Source organism: Leptosomus discolor, chromosome Z (assembly GCF_034619465.1).
Source record: "Leptosomus discolor isolate bLepDis1 chromosome Z, bLepDis1.hap2, whole genome shotgun sequence".
In the NCBI taxonomy this organism is placed as follows: domain Eukaryota; kingdom Metazoa; phylum Chordata; class Aves; order Leptosomiformes; family Leptosomidae; genus Leptosomus; species Leptosomus discolor.
The window spans coordinates 83,809,347-83,829,275 of record NC_141419.1 but is presented as its reverse complement, the minus strand read 5'-3'; the positions used below and the strand labels follow the sequence as shown (position 1 = coordinate 83,829,275).

At 42.4% G+C, this 19,929-nt stretch overlaps 1 protein-coding gene across 1 annotated transcript in view; it reads left to right on the top strand.

Moving 5' to 3' along the window:
- The window catches only part of DNAI1 (dynein axonemal intermediate chain 1), a 149,234-nt gene that overhangs the window by 12,389 nt on the left and 116,916 nt on the right, over positions 1-19,929 (top strand). The window contains exons 2-8 of the mRNA XM_086480183.1: positions 1,341-1,439; positions 3,759-3,839; positions 5,398-5,524; positions 6,892-6,971; positions 7,817-7,975; positions 9,783-9,842; positions 11,249-11,386. Of these exons, the coding sequence (XP_086336309.1) occupies positions 1,341-1,439; positions 3,759-3,839; positions 5,398-5,524; positions 6,892-6,971; positions 7,817-7,975; positions 9,783-9,842; positions 11,249-11,386 (744 nt within the window). The remainder of the gene's footprint in view (positions 1-1,340; positions 1,440-3,758; positions 3,840-5,397; positions 5,525-6,891; positions 6,972-7,816; positions 7,976-9,782; positions 9,843-11,248; positions 11,387-19,929) is intronic.

The window sequence follows — 19,929 nt, the reverse complement described above, 5'->3', positions numbered from 1 at the left end:
CAGTGTAGATGCCTTTAAAGAGGCATGGCGATAAACAGCTTTTCACCTTCTTGGGACACATCAGCATCTTGTTAAATGTTCCTCGTCTGATACTTTAAAAATGAAAAGTTATTTACTTTTAACTGAAAACCATAAATAAAAACATTAAACCCACAACACTTCTCATCTGATTCCCTAGGGAAAATAGCCACTGAACTAACTGGCATCGAATTGTGTATGATAAATGTCCTACAAGTAGGTGTTCATGTGGGGAGTGTTAAATCACAAACAACTGTTCTGCTGTCATAGTCTCTTGTGTATCAGAGTGCCTGACCTTCATTACAGCTTGCCTCGTTTTAGCTCCCTTGTGGGGAAAAAAACCTGCAGCCTGTGACTTTCCCTGGGTGCCTGACATATGCAGAATTCTCTTGTACTTTCAGCCACTTCATGTTTTTACACAGCATTGTGCTTTTTACTTTTGTGGTGCTCTGCAGATAGCAAAGCTTTGCTGGGTCCAGTCTCTGTACCTGCAACCAGCCTTCACTTACACCCCAGACTCATCAGCAGCTCTGTATGGCTATAAAGTTCAGCAGAGCTGAGAGAACTGTATCTAAAAAATGATTGATTTATTTTAAATCAACCCATTACACATTTCAAGCTGAGGGAGAAATTTTGCCTGAAGCAGTTAAACATTTTAATCAGCGACTTTGTATTTGGCAGTTTATGTGTAATGACAGTTAATTGAAATTCATACCTGCAGTGATTTGTTTTCCTGTTAATGATACCATATCATGACATTGACCTAAGCCCAGCCCAAGGAGAGCAGCTCTCTGTGTTGGGAGAATGCAGACCTGCTGGCCTTTGCAAGTAAATGGTTAACATTTCTCCAGGAGCTGCATCCCTGCAGCTTTGTATCTTGAACTAACTTCTAAGTGTAGCTTATAGAAGAGCAGTTCAGAAGTAATTGCAGGTCCTTGACTTGTGCCCTTGAATAGTCTTAAAGTATGGTTCATTTGGGTGTTACATGGTCAGAAGAAACACAATTGCCAACTTTTAAACTGAAGTTGAAGCGAAGTCACTTGAGTTTTGCTATTGGTGTTACTCTGGTTTTGTTACAGGCCAGGAATTCTCTTCAGACAGCAGCTTCTCCAACTCACTGAACTCTTGCTGGCAACTGCAGCCATTCAAAGGTCTTCAGATTTTGGTCTGCCATTTGGGTTTATCTGTTCTGCTCGGAGCACAGATGGGTGGGGCAATGCTGTTTTTTCGTCCTGGCTCCATGCCTGGAGAAGTGCTGCTTTGTGAGGGAGCAAAACAGTCACAGTCTTGGTGTACTAATGGGCTTGTTATTCCTGTGCTAGGATGAAGACATCTCTACTGAAGCAGGAGAGCGGGTAGATGAATGGGCGACAGCAAAGACACTAGTCAAACCTGCAGATCAACTGGAGCTGACTGAAGCTGTGAGCCTTTAGTTGCCATGAGATATGTACAAAACCCCATAAGCTGATTCCTACCTCTTACCCATTTGTTTTGGAGGAAATTCTCTGAGAGTAAAACTCCAGTACTTGCTAAAGTACAGTGTTTGCAGCATAAACTGAAGTGGCTTTCGGCAGGAAAACAGGGAGAATTATGCTTTGAAACACAGTTCTGGGCGTAACACAATGTAACTGCACAGAGTTGATCCAAGAGGGAATGGGGCCAGGGCTTCACTCATATAAGGAGGACCCCAGAGACAACTCTGAGCTTTTCAGGTACCTGTATGTGATACACAGGACAGGGAGGTGTCCTATAGTTTTTTATGGCCATTTCTATGGCCAGAAGGAGGATCCAGGGAACTACAGGCCTGTCAGCCTGACCTCAGTGCCAGGGAAGGTTATGGAGCGGTTCATCTTGAGGGCGCTCACACGGCAAGTGCAGGACAACCAGGGACTCAGGCCCAGCCAGCACGGGTTCATGAAGGGCAGGTCCTGCTTAACCAACCTGATCTCCTTCTATGACCAGGTGACCCACCTAGTCGATGAGGGCAAGGCTGTGGATGTCACCTACCTGGACTTCAGTAAAGCCTTTGACACCGTTTCCCACAGCATTCTTCTAAGAAAGCTGGTGGCTCATGGCCCAGACAGATGCACTCTAAACTGGGATAAAAACTGGCCGGACGGCCAAGCCCAGAGAGTGGTGGTGAGTGGAATTCAATCCAGCTGGTGACTGGTCACAAGTGGTGTCCCCCAGGGCTCAGTATTGGGACCGGTCTTATTTAACATCTTTATTGATGATCTGGATGAGGGGATCGAGTGCTCCCTCAGTAACTTTGCAGATGACACCAAGTTGGGTGGGAGGGTTGATCTGCTCGAGGGCAGAAAGGCTCTGCAGAGGGACCTGGACAGGCTGGATCGATGGGCTGAGGTCACTTGTAGGAGGTTCAACAAGGCCGAGTGCAGGGTCCTGCCCTTGGGTCACAACAACCCCATGCAGCACTACAGGCTTGGGGAGGAGTGGCTGGAAAGCTGCCCGGCGGTAAAGGCCCTGGCGGTGCTGATCGACAGCCGGCTGGACATGAGCCAGCAGTGTGCCCAGGTGGCCAAGGAGGCCAACAGCATCCTGGCCTGTATCAGAAGTGGTGTGGCCAGCAGGAGCAGGGAGGTGATCGTGCCCCTGTACTGGGCACTGGTGAGGCCGCCCCTCGAATGCTGTGTGCAGTTTTGGGCCCCTCACTGCAAGAAGGACACTGAGGTGCTGGAGTGTGTCCAGGGAAGGGCAACGAAGCTGGTGAAGGGTCTGGAGAACAGGTCTGGTGAGGAGCGGCTGAGGGACCTGGGGTTGTTTAGTCTGGAGAAGAGGAGGCTGAGGAGAAACCTTATAGCTCTCTGCAGCTGCCTGAAAGGAGGTTGTAGCAAGGTGAGTGTTGGTCTCTTCTCCCAAGTAACAAGTGATAGGACGAGAGGAAATGGCCTCAAGTTGTGCCAGGGGAGGTTTAGATTGGATATTAGGAAAAATTTATTTACTGAAAGAGTAGTCAAACACTGGAACAGGCTACCCAGGGAAGTAGTGGAGTCATCATCCCTGGAGGTGTTCAAAAACTGTGCAGATGTGGTACTTCAGGACATGGTTTAGTGGGTATGGTGATATTAGGTCAGCGGTTGGACTTGATGATCTCAGAGGTCTATTCCAACCTTATGATTTTTCTCAGCTTGATTCAGTAGGATTGCAGTCAGTCACCCTTCCAACTGCAGTTGTCTCTCTCTTGTCACTGCCTTGTAAAACTCTAGCACTGCTCCCTGTCCTCCAAGGAGCTCTCAAAGGGAAGCTATATGTACCTCTCCCCAGTCAGGCAGTGAAAACAGTTGACACAGTAGTGGTTTTTTGTTCACGGTGGTTGATCCTGCAAGCACTGTTACTGAGCTTGTTCATTTTTGGACAGTGTATGCTTCCAGACACAGGTTGTCTTTCTTGCCCTACAGAATGCAGCTAGCAATTTACAAGTGCTATCATAGTTTAGATAAGAATTAACATGGTAGCTAAAGAATTCGAGAAAGCCTGTTGAAATACTGTGGTTGGAAAACGATTGACTGTTCTGGATTCCACTCTGAGCTATCTTGGCTCCAAGCATTGTTCTAGCTTGGGTCCCAGCATTGTTCTTGTGGAGGCATCAGCTGCACATGAGGTATCTGCAGTGAACTGAATGTCATAGAACTGAGCATAAACCTGATGATTTTTCTGTGGTGTATGTTACATTAACAGTGGTGTTTTATTTATGATATTATTTTGTTTCTATTCCAAAGGAATTAAACGAGGAATTTACACGCATCCTGACAGCTAATAATCCCCATGCTCCCCAGAATATCGTCAGATACAGCTTTAAAGTAAGTGTGGCATGACCTGTAAAACCAAGATGAGATTTTTTGTGATTAACTAGTTTTCCTTTGATTTATAACCAGGTAAATTTCCTTTTAATGTGGCTTCATCCTGTTACACATTACTGCCAATGGTTCCTAAAGGGTTTTTGCAGAGGGTAAAAGTCCAAAAGCACTGATGTATTTATTCAGAAGTAGGATATAATGATTACTTAGCAAGATCTGGCAGTGAATGTCATTAGTGCAGCTAATCTCAGGCGGTAAGTTTTTCCAGTCTGTGGTGGTTAGAGGACAAAAGGCAATGTTTTACTCAGTCTGTAAGACAATTATGCCTCAGTAGCCTCACATCAAGATTCAGTTCTTTGAATTATAGGAGAGCTCAGAAATGTGCTTTGTGAAATCAGTGACAAGAGCTCTATTCATGAGAAGTGGGAGTGAGTAGGGGAGGGTGTGTCAAAGGCTGCCAGGAAACATCTAAGAGCCACACCTTCACATTTGTGTGTGCAGAGCATATGCTGCATTACACCAGAGCAGCCTCCTCCTGCTACCATGTACAGCTAGGAAACCAGGGGGAGAGTGGGATGATGGCTTCACCTCCCACTCCTCCCTTGGAAGGGTTACACCCCCTGAAAGAAAGGATACAGGGACAGCTTCTCCAGTTCTGGCGATGGATTATCCCCAGCCTTAGCCAAGGAACAGATAACCAGGTGAAATACTCCCAAGCCTGTCTTATCTCTGTGCTACTCTAACTAGTTTGACCAACCATTATGCAAGATCACCAGAGAAAGGAAATCAGCCTTGTGGAAGGAAATAAGGTCACTTTCTCTTTCATTTGGGGTTGATGTTTTCCATGTTTATGGGATAGAAAGAGGTGATGAGTGATCTGTATCTTCAAATCCTACACAGTGACTGAAGTGGTCTTGATGCTATGCTGTTATTGGTATGGAGAGCAGTCATATTTTTAAGAAGAAATTACTGAAGCATCTGTGGTCTGCAGTGGCTTCTGATTGCTTTTAGGTGCCATTCAAAATCTTAATGCACAGTTTGAACCTAGATGTGTTCCTGCACCATAGTAGTCTAGAGTAGTCCACAAGAGAGTGCCAATCCAAGCTGGCATCAAATAGATGAATTAGTACAGTGCTTATAACCTGGGCACGGTGCTAAGAGCCTGGACTGTCTGCAGATCAGAGCTGCTCTGTATGTATGGTGCTGCTCTTGTGTCAGTACAACAACTCATTTAGGGAACTCAGCACAACAGGACATGAGAGTCTCTTAGGGAGTGCTGTGTAGTAGAGGTCTGCTAGAACTATATTTAAACTTACTTGCTGTGGTAGTGGTGGACAGCTAGAGGTTTCATGTTCTTGCTTCTTTTGTTTTATTTTTAATTTATGGTTCTCGGTGTTCTGAGATATAAATACCTGCTGGAAGAAATTCAGTGTAAATATGCCAATAACAAACATATTTAATCAGTATGGATCTTCTTAGCTTTAGCAATTTAAGCTACACACTATTTCTGGTTTAAAATATTTTTTTCCACACTGATTCTGTTGTTTATTCCTGTTTGTAGGAACGAGCATACAAACCAATAAGATATGTGGACCAAATGGCCATTCACTTCTCTTTGAATGGAAACATGATACTCAAAGATTCAGATGAAGGCAGGCGGCAGAGTATCAGATTAAACACTGCAGCAGGTGAGTTTAGTCTTTGAAACTGAAATCACTTTCAGCTAGGCACTGGTACAATGTATTCGACATGAGGGAGTGATCATGCTTCATCACCATAGCACTGAACAGCTATTTTGGCTTGCATCCTTCTCCAGAAGCAAAAACAGAAAAAACAATCAGCCAGATGTTTGCTAGAGTGTTGAAAAAGGTGCATGCTTTTTGAGCCATGTGAACACTAACACTAAAATTTTCAGAGCTATTTGTCTTTTAAACATCTTCCACTACCAGTAGTTGGACATATGTGTCTAAACTCCCTAGCTTGCTTTCAGCATTGATTTAAAATTTTAAAAGCAGAAATGTTTGGAGGCTTGGTGATCATTCAGGAAATTATCATATACTTGACTAATTCTTACACTCTTACTAGAACATCTACTTCTGGACAATGTCAGATACAATATATTAAGGTAATTGGACCCTTGATCTGAGCTACTATCACCATTCTTAGGTTTTCAGTCAAAAAGACACCTTAATCAGAGGCTGAAAAGCTCTGTTGTTAGTAAGGAGTTCAACATTTGAATTTTCCTCAGGGAAAGATGTACTACCTAGTGACTTTGTCATATTTCTTCGGTTTGTGAAAGAAGAAGTTGTGTTACAAAGAGTGTCCTTTCAAGGCAGTAACTGTCAGGCACAATGATAACGCTGGATAAGCTCCTGAGAATAGCTGTTGCTTGCAGCTTCTGAGGGTCAGTGCCTCTTTTATTTTACACTTAAGAAAATGTGCGCAGTGATTTGAAGTAGGACAAAATGCTGAATGGGATCTTCAATGCCATGAAAGCACGGATTGTTGTTGGCAGTGCTTTCTGTAGATTCCAAACCGGCTAATTTCAAGCTGCTTGATACTAGCATGACTGGCCACTCAAGGCTGTGATTGGAATGTGGACATCTATCATTCTTTAACAAGACCGGTATGTTCATTTTTATCCATATAAAAAGAGCAAACCATGTTAGAACTCCTGTGTGCCTTGAAAGCAGTCTTCATGGTTGTACATGGTTGCAGCCATTTTTAGAGGGCAGAAAGGTCCAGAGCTGAAGGAATACCAAGAAACAAAGCTACTCAGATTGGAAGTGGATTTCAGAAGTTTGATTTGAGTTGAAATCTTATTTTTTATTTCAGTCCAGCCAGAATTACCGCAGTTTCATTCTAGTAATAACATTGTCTTCTTTTACGTCTTTGAGCAATCAACCTCCAAACTGGGGATTGGTTACTGTATTGTCTAATGAGATAGCATTGGAAAAGGGTGCATCTGTATGCTTCAGAAGATGGAATGATCTGCAGAATATGGGATAACAGGTCCTATCATCCTGGGCTTATTTACTTACCTTTCTATCATCAGAAAAGGCTCTTGTTGAGACTTCTGCAGCGTCATCTGAAGAGGCAGAGATTAAAGATGAAGACAGCACAGGAGATGCTCAGGTAATTCTCCGTAGTCAACTGAGAGCCGTCCATTTTATTTTTAATATTAGATTTGAAATTCCTTTATTATATAATGGGCTTGCTGAGAAGCTTCAATGATAGGTTCCTTTATGTCTGAAATGTCTCTGCTGTAGGTGAGATCCTGCAGATTCTACTGAACGGCTGGGATACTCCTGCTGTTTCTAGGTTTGGAGAAGCTGTGTAGGGGGTTGAGGTCCCTCACACCAGATATCTTTATTCAGATATTATATCCAGATACAGTGTAATTTTATAGGATCTGGAATATTCCTGGACAGCATATCCATTCCTGAAAGACAGTTTGGTGAAAAACAAAATATGGAGGGGTGAAAACAGCAGGCTTAACTACATGAAAGAAGCAGTGGCCTGATTTAAAGGCAGTTGGCTGATCAGCAAAGGAGTATGCTTTGAGAAGTTTGTTCTTATCCACACAGTGTCAGCCTTGGAATCAAGTTCAGGTGAGTTTCAGATAAACCTCACTGTCTAGCAAGGAAATGAAAACACAGGGTAGTGAGACTGTAACACAGTCTTCTGGTTCCTGTGTCCATTTAATGAAAGGCAGTCATGCTGTGTTATCTCACTCATGTCAGGTGTTTTTTTAAAAGTAAATTCAGTTCCTGGTTTTCCATATTCCTGTCTAGGTATTGTTCCAGAATCTCCTTGCTCTGAGTACTGGAAGTCTCCTAATTTCCATCTTAACTATTGAATCATCTGTTACAGTCTTCTTCACTAGGCAGCAGAAATCCAGCAGTCTAAGAAGTGCTTCTGAAGAAGGAAAGAGATGTCTGGTTCTTTCAGGGTGGAGTTACTGCTCTATTTTCTTGCAGGCTGCAGGAGAGGAAGAGGCAGAGGGGCCAGGAACAGCAGAAGTAGCTGAGGCAGCAGAGGCAGAAGAGCCTTCTCCCCCAAGAGTGAAGGAGCAGAAGCTTGCAAACCAGTTCAACTTCATTGAGCGAGCTTCAATGACACTCAACAACCCTATGCGGGTATGCTGCCATTTCCTTCAGTGACTTGGAGGATCCTTCCTTTAGGAGGGCATGTGAAACGTCTGTGTCCGTGTCATATCCTGTGATCTCTGTAGATACTATTAGGAGAAAAAAACCAGTGTTTTACTATGGTAAAACATTTGGGGTGATGAAAATGGTGACAGAAAAATTCTTGCCTTGGACTCTTGGACAGCCTATGAGACATTTTGGTGCTGCTGTAAATCCTTAACCTCTACTTGGATATAACATTTTTCCATGTCTATTTTCTTATCTGAAAAAGCACAGAGCAATGGTTAGGGTAGTAGCTGAGGTCCTGGAATCCATTAATTCAATTTAATTTTGCCACAGAGTCTCTTTATGGCCTTATGCTTCAGTTCTTAACATTGGAGCAGGGATGTAAGTGCCCCTATGTTTAAAGGACAAGGGTATTTATGCTTGTATTAAGCACTGGTACTATAGTAACAGACCCATGTAGGTATGACAGCTCTTTACTGCTGCTACATGGTACATCTTTCTCCCACTCTGCATGTACTTTCCAATCATCAGTACAGACCCAAGACCTTATTTTCCTTCCTTGAGTTTTTTGCTGAGCCTGCAGCCATTCCCAGTGAGTGCGTCTTCACGGAGCCTTCTGACCAAGCAATACCAGTGATGGTGGTCCCTAGCTGAGTGCTCAAAAAGGAACTTTCTGAATTGGAGATAGGAGTTTGGAGAGAAAATGATCTTGTTTTCCTTGCTGCCCTGGGATTAGAGTATATATAGCTTCCCCAGAGAGCCTGCCTGCCTTCTTGCGGCTGTTACACCTAAAGTGAGATGCCTTTACAACTGATGGGCTTGGAGACATCTAAGAGTTACTGTGTTGCTGGAGATACTATCTCCTAGAAGGAATGCCATCTCTGCCAAATATTAGAGATGGAGGGTCTCAGGAGACTTTATACAACGGTGGGGTGCTTACTGCGAAGTCTGAGCGAAGATTTTAAGTCTTTCAAAAATCCTTGCAGAGGCCATGGAATTTATTTTTCAGTCCCCAGATCTGCATATTCTCTTCCCATCGATTTTACTGGGAGAGGTTTGTGTGCCTCTGTGTGATTCTGCTTTTGAAAGCAGAATATAGACCTTAAATAGCTGTGAAGTACTGCTGTGAGCTGTGCAGGATGTGCAGTTTCCACCTCTGAGACTGCTTCATTTCAGAGGTCAGTGAAGAGCTACAGGCAGCTTCTTAAAAATGTCCTGACACAACAGTTTTTGGAAAGAAAATGCTGTTCCATGAAATGCAAGTTTCACAGAACTATATTCGTTTATTTCAGAATGTTGATGTGAGGGTGATAAAAATATTATTTCAGTAACATCAAAGGAATTGTTTATAGCTTATCATTCTTTTCAACTCTTCTGTTTTGACTGCTGTACCTAACTTGGTTTTGAATATATAGGTCAAAAGTTTTCAAATTTGGTAGGATATCATACCCGATATCATAATTGGTAACAGAATGTTTCAAATGATAGAGGTGTAACAAACCATTTCAGCTCCTTCAAAATGAAATACTGAAATTAAATATTCTAAGCATGTTGGAAAAAATCAGAAGGTCATGTGAGCCTTCTTTTGGTCCACAAGAAAATGTATTTGTTGTTGCATGATCACTGATAATGTTTGTGCGGTGCTCTAGGAGTCATTTGTATGTTGAATTAATCTTAGATCAATGTTATTCTAACTACCTGCTATGAGAAGGCTGTTTCTATAGCTGGACTATGTCACTGCAAAGAGTTTCAGTGCGAAGGTTGTGCTTCATTGTGCTTTTTCTTTATTCAGGATAAAGCATGTCAGTCAGAGGCTACACCTTGTAAAAATTTCTCGACCACTGCTAACCCGGTACGTCCTTTTTACTTTTAAAGTTTTTTTCAGAGTATATTTGGTAAACTGAGATATGAAAAAGAAAAGAACAAATTCCTATGTTTGCATTCCTTGCAGTACAATGAATTCCCATGCTGTGGCTTTAATCTCTGATTTAAATCTGAGAACAAACTAGTGTGGCCCTCCTTTCTGCCTTAATGTGTGCACTTGCGAATGGTTTATATCTCTAAGGTCAAGTGTCTCCGTTTAGCTGCTTTTAATTGATCTTGCCAGCCACCTTGGCCAGTCTGCTTTAGAGAGTCTTAAATGAGTGGAAATGAGAAAACCACAGTGTGAGACTGATTCTGGACTCAGCAAGAGGTGGGCTGCACCTTGTAAGCATTGACTCCTCTGGAGACACGTCTCTCTTTGGGATGGAGACTGCCCTGTTGCTGAAGATCTTCCATCGCTGTGTGGTGGGTGAGCTGGTTATTTAGGAGGACCTGTGATCCAGCACTCAATACCTTGTCACCTGCAGGACACTTCCATCAGCTGATCCTGTCAGAGGCAGGTTCAATGGGGTCTCAAAATGCAGGAACAAAATATTGACAAAACACTTAGGACACATCAGCGTGCCAGCTCCACTTTGAGCACCGTGTTTAGAGAGTGGAGACCTCTGAAGATATAGCTGGGAATTTACAAGGGTTCATGGAGTTTTGGGGAGTGTTGTTAAGAATTTGATATATGCAAAACTGTATTTTTCTTTATTCTCATGTTCTAGTCTATATTTTGAGTTCGAATCATACTCCCTTCTGCTAAGCTGATGTGTCAGAATTGGATTGCCTTTTGTTTTGTCCTGAAAGTAATGTATCTGCTTCAGATACAGTACTAGCACTCCAACACTAATGAATAATTCTTAAGTAGAAAGATTACTTTTGTATCTACTCAGGTAAGGCTTTCATGCCATGTGGCATAGCAGAAGATGTAAAACTGCTCTCGGTTTCTATTTGATCATATGCTGCAGAATTGGAGTCCAAGATTTAAATTGTGTTAAGCAGCTAGAATTTAATTTTCCAACACCACATAAGAAATGTCACAAAGCAGATGTTTAATGCATCTTTCCTATTAAACAGTGGTAAATTAGCCAAACAGAAAGTCCTACAAAAAAGATACGGGGTCAAAGCAACAAGAAGAGTGTTGGTGGATGGAAATTGTTAAGAATTGTTAAGAAATAAAAATATGTTCTTAAAAAATAAGACCTACACCATAAAGCTTTAAAAATCCTGGGCTTCAAGCCTTCACTTTTTGTGCAACAAGCCAGCTGTTTTCATCTGATTCCAGTGACAGTGTTACTGTTGTGAGGTCTGTCATATTCTTGTGATGGTGTAGATGGCTGTTTTCTGGAGTATAATAGGGTCCTGATAAATCCTGCCTCTGTCTCTCAGTGGGAGATCCATGACGCCTATGTGGAGGAGCTTCAGAAAATGGAAAGGTTGAAAGAGAAAGAAAAATCAAAAACTCAGATAGCAAAGAGAGAAGAGGAGAAGAAGGAGGGAAGAAAGTTAACCGCTCTGGAGTCACAGGTACGATTCGTAAAGCTGGAAGAAGCCTGGTAGATGCGGTGGTAGTGCATCTGTACTGCCAGTCAGGTGAAATTTAGCAAGTCATGCTGGCTGTGTATCGAGTTGTCTCAGTTGCCAAGTAACAACCCCAAGAAATGCAAAAATTATTTTTTGCTAGGAACTATATTTCCAAAACAGGATTTCCATTTTGCTGTACTTTTTATGGGACTAAAAAAATGGTGTGAAGCCATAATCTTGTCTTCAAACTTGATTTCCAAGTGAGATTTATGGCTTGCTTTTTTGTGCATTATCATGTTTGTGTCTCGTTTTTGGTTAGCATGTGAGGGGTAAAAGGATGAAATAAGTAGAAACATTGTAAGTGGTGCAGAAGTTTTTGGATACAACCTTCCAATCTGAAACACAAAGAAATACAGGATTGTTTTAAAATGTTACTAAAGCACTGTAGTGAAACACATTTAAGTTTTTTATTATTTTGATGACAATGTTATAGAATTAAAATTTATGTATTTTCTAGTCATACATATATAAATGATATATAATATAGAATTTATATAAAAGTTAATAATAGTTAATTGAAATTAAAGCCTTCGTACTTAAAATTGAATAATTATTCTAGGAAGGCTTGACCTAATTTACAGGGGGATCTTTGATGCATCATTTGTTCATTTAGTTGGAAAGTAACAGAAATGTCTCTCTCCAGTGTTTGAAGTGCCATGTCACGGTCAGCAATTACACAGCATGGGGATACCTCAGTCATGGTGATGTGATCATCCCAAGAGGAGGAGAGCTGCTCTGAGTCCTATGGAGTAGCAGAGTGAATGGCAAGGGCTGCTGAACTGGAGTTAGCCTCCATTAGTCTGTCTTCTCAGAGTAGCAGGTGTCATAACCCCTGCCAAGCTCTAAATTGGTGTTGTGATATTGCTGTGAGGGTGATACTGATTCCTAATCCAGGCTGCTCTGTCAGGAGTAGCCTAGGAGTGCCTTGCAGGGATGCCACAATCCATTCTCCTAAAGTGACAATATCTCCACCTTAAGAATATGATTCCCCCTTCCAGCACTGAGAAGATGATATGGCAACCCTGAAAGATTTTCTTCATGTTCCAGAATGTTTTCAGGGGGTTCAGGAAGTTTCTACTAGGGTTTAACAGAGTTTGATCTAGACAGAATTGTGGCTGGTTCTTTCCCCTCTAGTCTAAGCTAAACCATTTAGAAGGCAAACTGAGATAATTTCTATAATGACTGGAGCAAAATGCACTGAGAACAATAATGCAGAAATGTGGAAGTCAATTCTTAGCTTGCCCCTAGAATAGGTGTAGATGTATCAACATGAAGAGGTGTAGCTATATCAACGTAACTGAGATATATCTATGTAATAGAAACCGGTTTCTGAAACTGGCTTTGGCACTTTCATACCAAACGGCTCATTCAGTTGTAGAGGATTTGACTGGTTTAGCTATCCCAGCAGCACCTGTGCCATCAAAAGCCTTATAGTTGCTCCACTGACAACAGTTGGAAGTTGAAATCCAGGCACCCATGGTTCTTCCCTTTGGTGTTTTGCTTTCCACTCTTAGTGCTTCCCAGGGGGCTTGCAGGGAAACCAGAAAGTTGATACACTGAAAAAGTGAAAGGGAAAGCTTCTTTATGGCGAGCCAGTGTCCCAAATTGAGGGCTTCTGCAAGGCTGGTGAACCAGCTTGAAGTGGAAGGAATAACCAGTCACTACCTGGAAAAATGCAACCTGAAGTAATCCAAGGCTAAAATGAGACTTACAACAGGTGTTATATCTGGTCACGTGTAGTCTATGGAAATTAAAGCTTGATGGTGTCAGAAGTTGTGCGTCTGGTCTCAAGCGAGCAAATGGAGAAGTGGGTTTTGTGGAGATCCATCTCACAGGTTACATACTTTGAACCACACGTGGTGATTGAAACAGAGCTCTTCCAGCTAAACACTTCCTGAGGACATACTGCCTTTGATCATTGCTGAAGGGGAACTGTGGAACATCAAGCAGGAGATGTGGCTGATCTGGATCAGGGATGCAATGCCTAGAAGCACCAATTGATTTCCACCATTGTTTCCATTAGACTAGGTGCTAGGAAGAACATGACTGTGAAAGCTACTGAGATAGCACTGGATTCAACCCAAAGGAAAGAAAAGGAGAAAATCAGTGGATATTACCAGAGGTGGATCTCTGATGGGAGATCTTGCTGTGGTAAGAGGCCATGAAAGAGAAGATCCAAGAACTAGAACCAAGCTGGAGATGATAGTTGGGGTCAGATGAGGATTTGAAAACATAATAGATGAAAAGAAAGAGAAAACAGTACTGGTACTGAGTAAGAGGTCAAGAGGACAGATAACTGTGAGAGGAAGAACATGATCCCTGGAAGAATGAGGCCAAAGGCAGAGAAGAACAAAGAAAGAGCTTTGATGGTTGAGTAGAAGCTCATCACTAGGGGAAACAAAGTAGAATGAAGCCATGCACTGCACTGAAGAATGAGGAGAAGCAGCAAGGAAGACATAGTTTGGCAAAGCAGGAGAGAGAGGCAGGCAATGGAAAAAGGAACTGAGATAACCAGGGATTCCAGCAGAAGGAAGAATGAGAACGATATAAAGAAGAATATGACTGACTAAAATTTGGAATAACAGAAAGTATTTGACTGGAGAGTGTAATGAGGGACTCTTGGAAATCTCTCAACATGTTCGACACTCAAATGGATCTAGAGACAAGGGGATGTGCTACATCCAAGAGCAGTGATACAACATTTGAGACTTTTCCTCAGTTTTCGATAAAGGCAGCCATCAGAACATGGAGAACACAGAATACCAAAGAGGAATGATACAAAATTTTCTGAGCTGAAAATAGTTGGAAGAAGAGAGAACTAGGCAGAAGTGATGTATCTGCTTGTCCTGTTCTTACTGTTCCTGAGCCATCTGCTTATGGCTTTGACTGCAGAGAGGATCCCAGCCGAGAGATACTCTTGGTCTTATCCAGTACAACCCTCCTTATGTTGTTGCATGAGCATAGAAATGGCAATATCTATCTGAGGTAGAAGCAAAATGCAAAGAGCTTAATGCAATTAAGTTGGTGCAGGCTAGCTCCTCTCACCCTGAAATGACAAGGCATGAAATCACAAGTCTGATAGTAAGGATTTTTAATCAGTCTATCTAAAGAGGGGTAGAACTATGTAACTGGAGTATAACAAGGATATATTTATATGTAAGATTCCATTAGTCTGAGCTTTAACAGTATATGATGCAATAGAATTAATATGGAGGGAAAGAATAGAGAATTGGGAGTAAATATGAAATGGAATAAAATAGTACAGCACCAAAGGTAAGGTGTGTCCAAACAATCGCACCTCTTTCTTTGATAAAAGTTGTGCTTTCCTTTAGCAAGGCAAGTATAGTAAAGGTAATCTATCTGAAATTCTGTAAAGCTATTGCTATAGTGCCTTTAAGAAATTATTAGGTAACCTGGAAAAGTTGGTATTAGTACAGATTGGGAGAGACCGGTAGAGAGGAAGACAGTGCATTTTGGCGTATCAAAGTTATCTTTGGTAAGGTGAGGGCTTACAGTTTGAAATGACAGGGAGAGACATGAGTGTATCAGTTGGTGAGTTGTGATGTGGCTATGAGAAGACAAGTACAATGCTGGAATATATTGTGTGAGGAATAGTAGAGAAATACTATTTCTATTATGCAAGGTGGGGTGATAACTTATCTGAAGTAGTACAGGGATATATTATTTTGGTCACCCCTTTCCAAAGATGATAGATTACAAACCTGTATAGATATGGAAAAGGATATAAGAAATGGAAAGCTTGAATACAAGAGATTAAGAAAATCTTAGTGTGTTTATCTGGTAATGCAAAGGTAGAAAGGGAATCTGAGGTAGGTAAGAGGAATTACTAAGGCAGAGGACACTATCAACAGAAATAAAGATGGATGTGAACTAGTTAGGAATATGGTAAAAGCTGGAATTTACTGCGCTGGAACAGTCTCTAATCTCCTCTGAAGCTGAAGTGGTTGAACAATTTCTGAAGAAGTCCCAGCAAAACTTATATTTAACAAAGAAATGTGTATTCCTGACTCAGGCAATGTCCTGTCTGACTTGAATATATCACTATAGCATTAGCCCTTTCTGAGATATATCTTGTGAGACAGCCCAGCCCACAGGGTCGTAATTATCATTTGGAAGCTCCTGGATGACCACAATTATTTATGAAATAACAGCTGAAATTCAAATACAATTAACCTTCACGTTGTTGTTCACCTGTCCTTGGTCATCCCTAGGAACGGATGCATTGTTAGTGACTCCCTTGTCTTCAATCTGTTGTTTACAGCGTATCAGAATAAAAAGCAAGCAGTGAAAATGAACAGATGAGTACAATTCTGGAAATTAATAACTACTTGACAGGATTCAACCTGGGAGACTTTATTTGGGATTTGCAGTGGGTGTTTGCAGTATACGGAGGTGTTGGCTGGGCAACAGATGACCACGCTCCTGTACCATGCTTTTTTCTTTGCAAGCCAGGAGTTCTTCTAGTCACAGTATATGTATTGCCAGAGTTATGAGCAGTTACTGCACTGGATTTAGGGTGGGGTTTGTCTTCTAGATACGCAGTTATACACCAACAGAAGCCTTTTTTCTTGCTTCAGTTTACTGGAGTTACACATTTCAACTGACCAGCTGCTGAGATGCAAATGTGAAGCAATTAGTGTTAATGAATAGTAGAACAAGACCAAGACATTTATTTTTGAAGTACTAGCCCATTATCCATCTTACATATGATTCAATTAATATTATTGCTGTTCTAAAAATAATTTGTGCACAGAAATAAACAAAACAAATTTGTTAGCTGACGAGCTCTCATTACATTTGGCTAGCTAGCCCAGAGTTTGCCTACAACAAACAAATGAGTTTCAAACAGATATTAAAAAAAAAAAAAAAAAAAAATTAGTCCTATCACTTCCACTGAAGATTTATTTCAGTAACATACAGAATAAATCAAACCTGGAATAGGACAGTATCCAATGAGAAAATAACTTACTGTGATCTGGTTTAATGCCAGAAATGTAATTATTCATGGCTGCATTGCTAACAGCGTAGCCACCTAACAGGAAAGATCACTTAAAGCTCTTTTGATTCATCTGGAGAGTTTCCTGCATTGCAGGAAACATTCCATTAGATAATGTATTGGGGGTTTTTTGTTTGTTTGTTTGAAGCCTACATTCCACTGACAAAAAAAAAAGTTAACATTTAGAACCATAGAAAGGTTTGGGTTGGAAGGGACCTTAAAGACCATCCAGTTCCAACCCCCCTGCCATGGGCAGGGACACCTTCCACTAGACCAGGTTGCTCAAAGCCCCATCCAGCCTGGCCTTGAGCACTGCCAGGGAGGGGACAGCCACAGCTTCTCTGGGCAGCCAGTTCCACTGCCTAACCACCCTCACAGTGAAGAATTTCTTCCCTACATCTAATCTAAATCTACTCAGTTTAAAACCACCACCCGTCATCCTATCACTATGGTCCCTGATCAAGAGTCCCTCCCCACCTTTCCTGTAGGCCCGCTTCAGGTACTGGAAGGCCACTATAAGCTCTGCCGGGAGCCTTCTCTTCTCCAGGCTGAACAAGCCCAGCTCTCTCAGCCTGTCCTCATAGGGGAGGTGCTCCAGCCCTCTGATCATCTCCATGGCCCTCCTCTGGACCCACTCGAGCAGGTCCATGTGTTTCTTATGCTGGGGGACCCAGAGCTGAACACAGCACTGCAGGTGGGGTCTCACCAGAGTGGAGAGGGAGAATCACCTCCCTCGACTTGCTGGCCAAGTTTCTCTTGATGCAGCCCAGGATGTGGTTGGCTTTCTGGGCTGCGAGCACACATTGCCGGCTCATATTCAGTTTTTCATCCACCAGCACCCCCAAGACCTTCTCCCCAGGGCTGCTCTCAATCCACTCATCGCCCAGCCTGTATTTGTGCTTGGGATTGCCCTGACCCAGATGCAGGACCTTGCACTTGGCCTTGTTGAACTTCATGAGGTTTGCACAGGCCCACCTCTCCAGCCTGTCAAGGTCCCTCTGGATGGCCTCCTTTCCTTCCAGCGTGTCAACAGTACCACGTGGCTTGGTGTCATCATAGATGAGGCAGGATCTAGCATTCATCTTTGAGATCACATAGAGTAAGCCTTATCTTGTGACCTTCAGTCCAGTATGATGTCTCAGATTGGAAGTTCAGAATGCCTGCAGTGCAAGTTTCCTTCGATATGTAAGAGAGCAAGAGCTGTGATCCTGCTCTGTAGGACACAGCCCTGCCATTCTTCTCCAGCTCCTTCCAGTAGCCGATGCATGTTAAAACAGAAGAGAAATTTTTGGCCAGCATAGTAGGTGAATGGAAGCTAACCTGATGAACCAGCAAAACTCCAGGGGATCTGTTCTCTACACCTCATAACTACGGCTTTTATGATGTTGGAGAGAAAACTGTTGGGCTTCTCTTTTTCTAAATCAAATTGTATCATTTTCAACATTTAACCTCTGTCAATTAAGCTCACTCAGGGCAATATACTGGTGGCAGCCAATGGCGTTTTTATAGTCACAATCCCAATATTGCTGGACAAGTGTTAGCAAAGGTGAATTGTTTTTTTAAGAAGTGCTTTAGAGAAAGACAGGTCTTATGGCAGAAGGAATAACGGTAACTTAAAAGAGAAAAATCCCGGCAATGGAGAGTATTGATTTCTACTTGAGATGTTTCGAGCATCTTCTTTCTCTCCCTCTTTAATTTCTCTTAATACTTATGAATTTCTAATGTCTAAGGAATATCTTACTGTGCTAAAATTTGAAAACATCTTTTCCTGTGCTTCCTTAAGTTCTGAACATGACAGTAAATTCCCTGTGCTGTTATCAAGACGTCCTCCAGCAGACCCAGGGAAAGCTTGAAGAACATGAGAGTGGCCACACTGATTCAGATCAAGGCTCTAACCACAACTGAATGTATAAGTAAGGGTAAGAACACAGCAGGAGTATATGCCAGTCCCAAATATTCTTCAGCCTTCAACTATTTTCAGGTATTTCCTAAGCTAGACGTGTTTTGGCACATAGATGGAAGTACTTGTTCAGTCTTCCTTGAAACTGTGTAAAATTCTTGCATCTACAACACCCTCTGACAAGGAGTTGTACTGATGTGCCATCCTTCTGTAAGAATCACTTCCTTTTGTTTATTTTGAATTTGACTTCCACAAGCTTTGCTTGACATCCTTGCTTTTTTTTACCAGAAGAGACAGGGAACAGTCAGTCCCTGTCCCTCATCTGTGGGCCATTTAGGATTTCAATAGACCTGTCTCATATTTTCCCAAGACATCTCTTCTCCAGACTGGCAAGTCCCAGCCCACTCAGTTTTTCCTGGTACAGAAACCATTCCAGACTTGGACCATCGTTGTTGCCCTTCTCTGAACTTGTTTCCAAGTTCTACTTTATCTCTTCTGAGATGGGAGAAGACAGCCGCACACATTACTGAAGGTGTAGGCAAACTATGGATTTACAGTAAGAGTTGCAGATGGTAGAATTTTTTTTTCTCCTTTGTCCTGTCATCTTTGTGTAGTCCTTTGAGTTTCATGCTCTTTGAAGCAAGACTTTCAGTGTCCCTTGAGTCTGTGCAGAGCCCAAGAAAGAAGCAGAGGGCTGGGATGCACATAATCTGAAATCATGTTCTTGGTTCCTACTGTGACTGTGTGGTGTAGTTTTGGCAAGTCATTTCACTTTTTCTTTTCATGTTCAGGGCACCCTCTGAGCTGTGTCAAGGATGACAAGCTTCTTTTCAGTGTCATCACTGTGGAGGAAATCATGCTGTGCTGGCAGCCATCAGTCCCTAGCAGGGGTTTGAAGATTAAAGGCTTTGAAATAGTGATGGGGCTTTGGGGCAGCGGTAGTAGATGGGGATTCAGGTCCTTGGAGCAGCATGCTCTCAGAGCACTTTGCGTATGCCTTGGCATTCTCAGATAGTTGCACAGAGCTGTGTTGGCACCATCCTCATGGCTCAGAACAGCCTGGGGACTTTTAATCTCTGTCCTCCCAGTTGCTGGCACTAAGGCTTCTTGTCCTACTTGCAGATTAATCCAGTTTGGATTTTGCTAGTGGTCACACGTGCACACACAGAGGATGGAGAGCACACTCCCACAACAAATAGTTAGGAACAGAGTTTAGTAAGAAGATGGTTGTAAGACTGTGCTGATCAGGCACAGGGCTCTGTCAGACAAGCATACCAGCCAGCCACCTGCTGACAGTCAAACAGCCCCTTTTGTGTTCTCTTTTCTCCGTTTGTCCATGCTCCTTCTTCCCCCATCCACGTAGATTGTTCCCATTCTCCACACTTCTCTCCTTCCATATCAACAGCCTGCCTCTAATGACTTTTTCCTCATTGGTCACATTTTTGCTAGGTCCATACCCAAGTTTGCTATTTCATAGAATCATAGAATAGTTTGGGTTGGAAGGGACCTTTAGAGCTCATCTAGTCCACCCCACCATGCAGTGAGCAGGAACACCTTCAGCTCGATCAG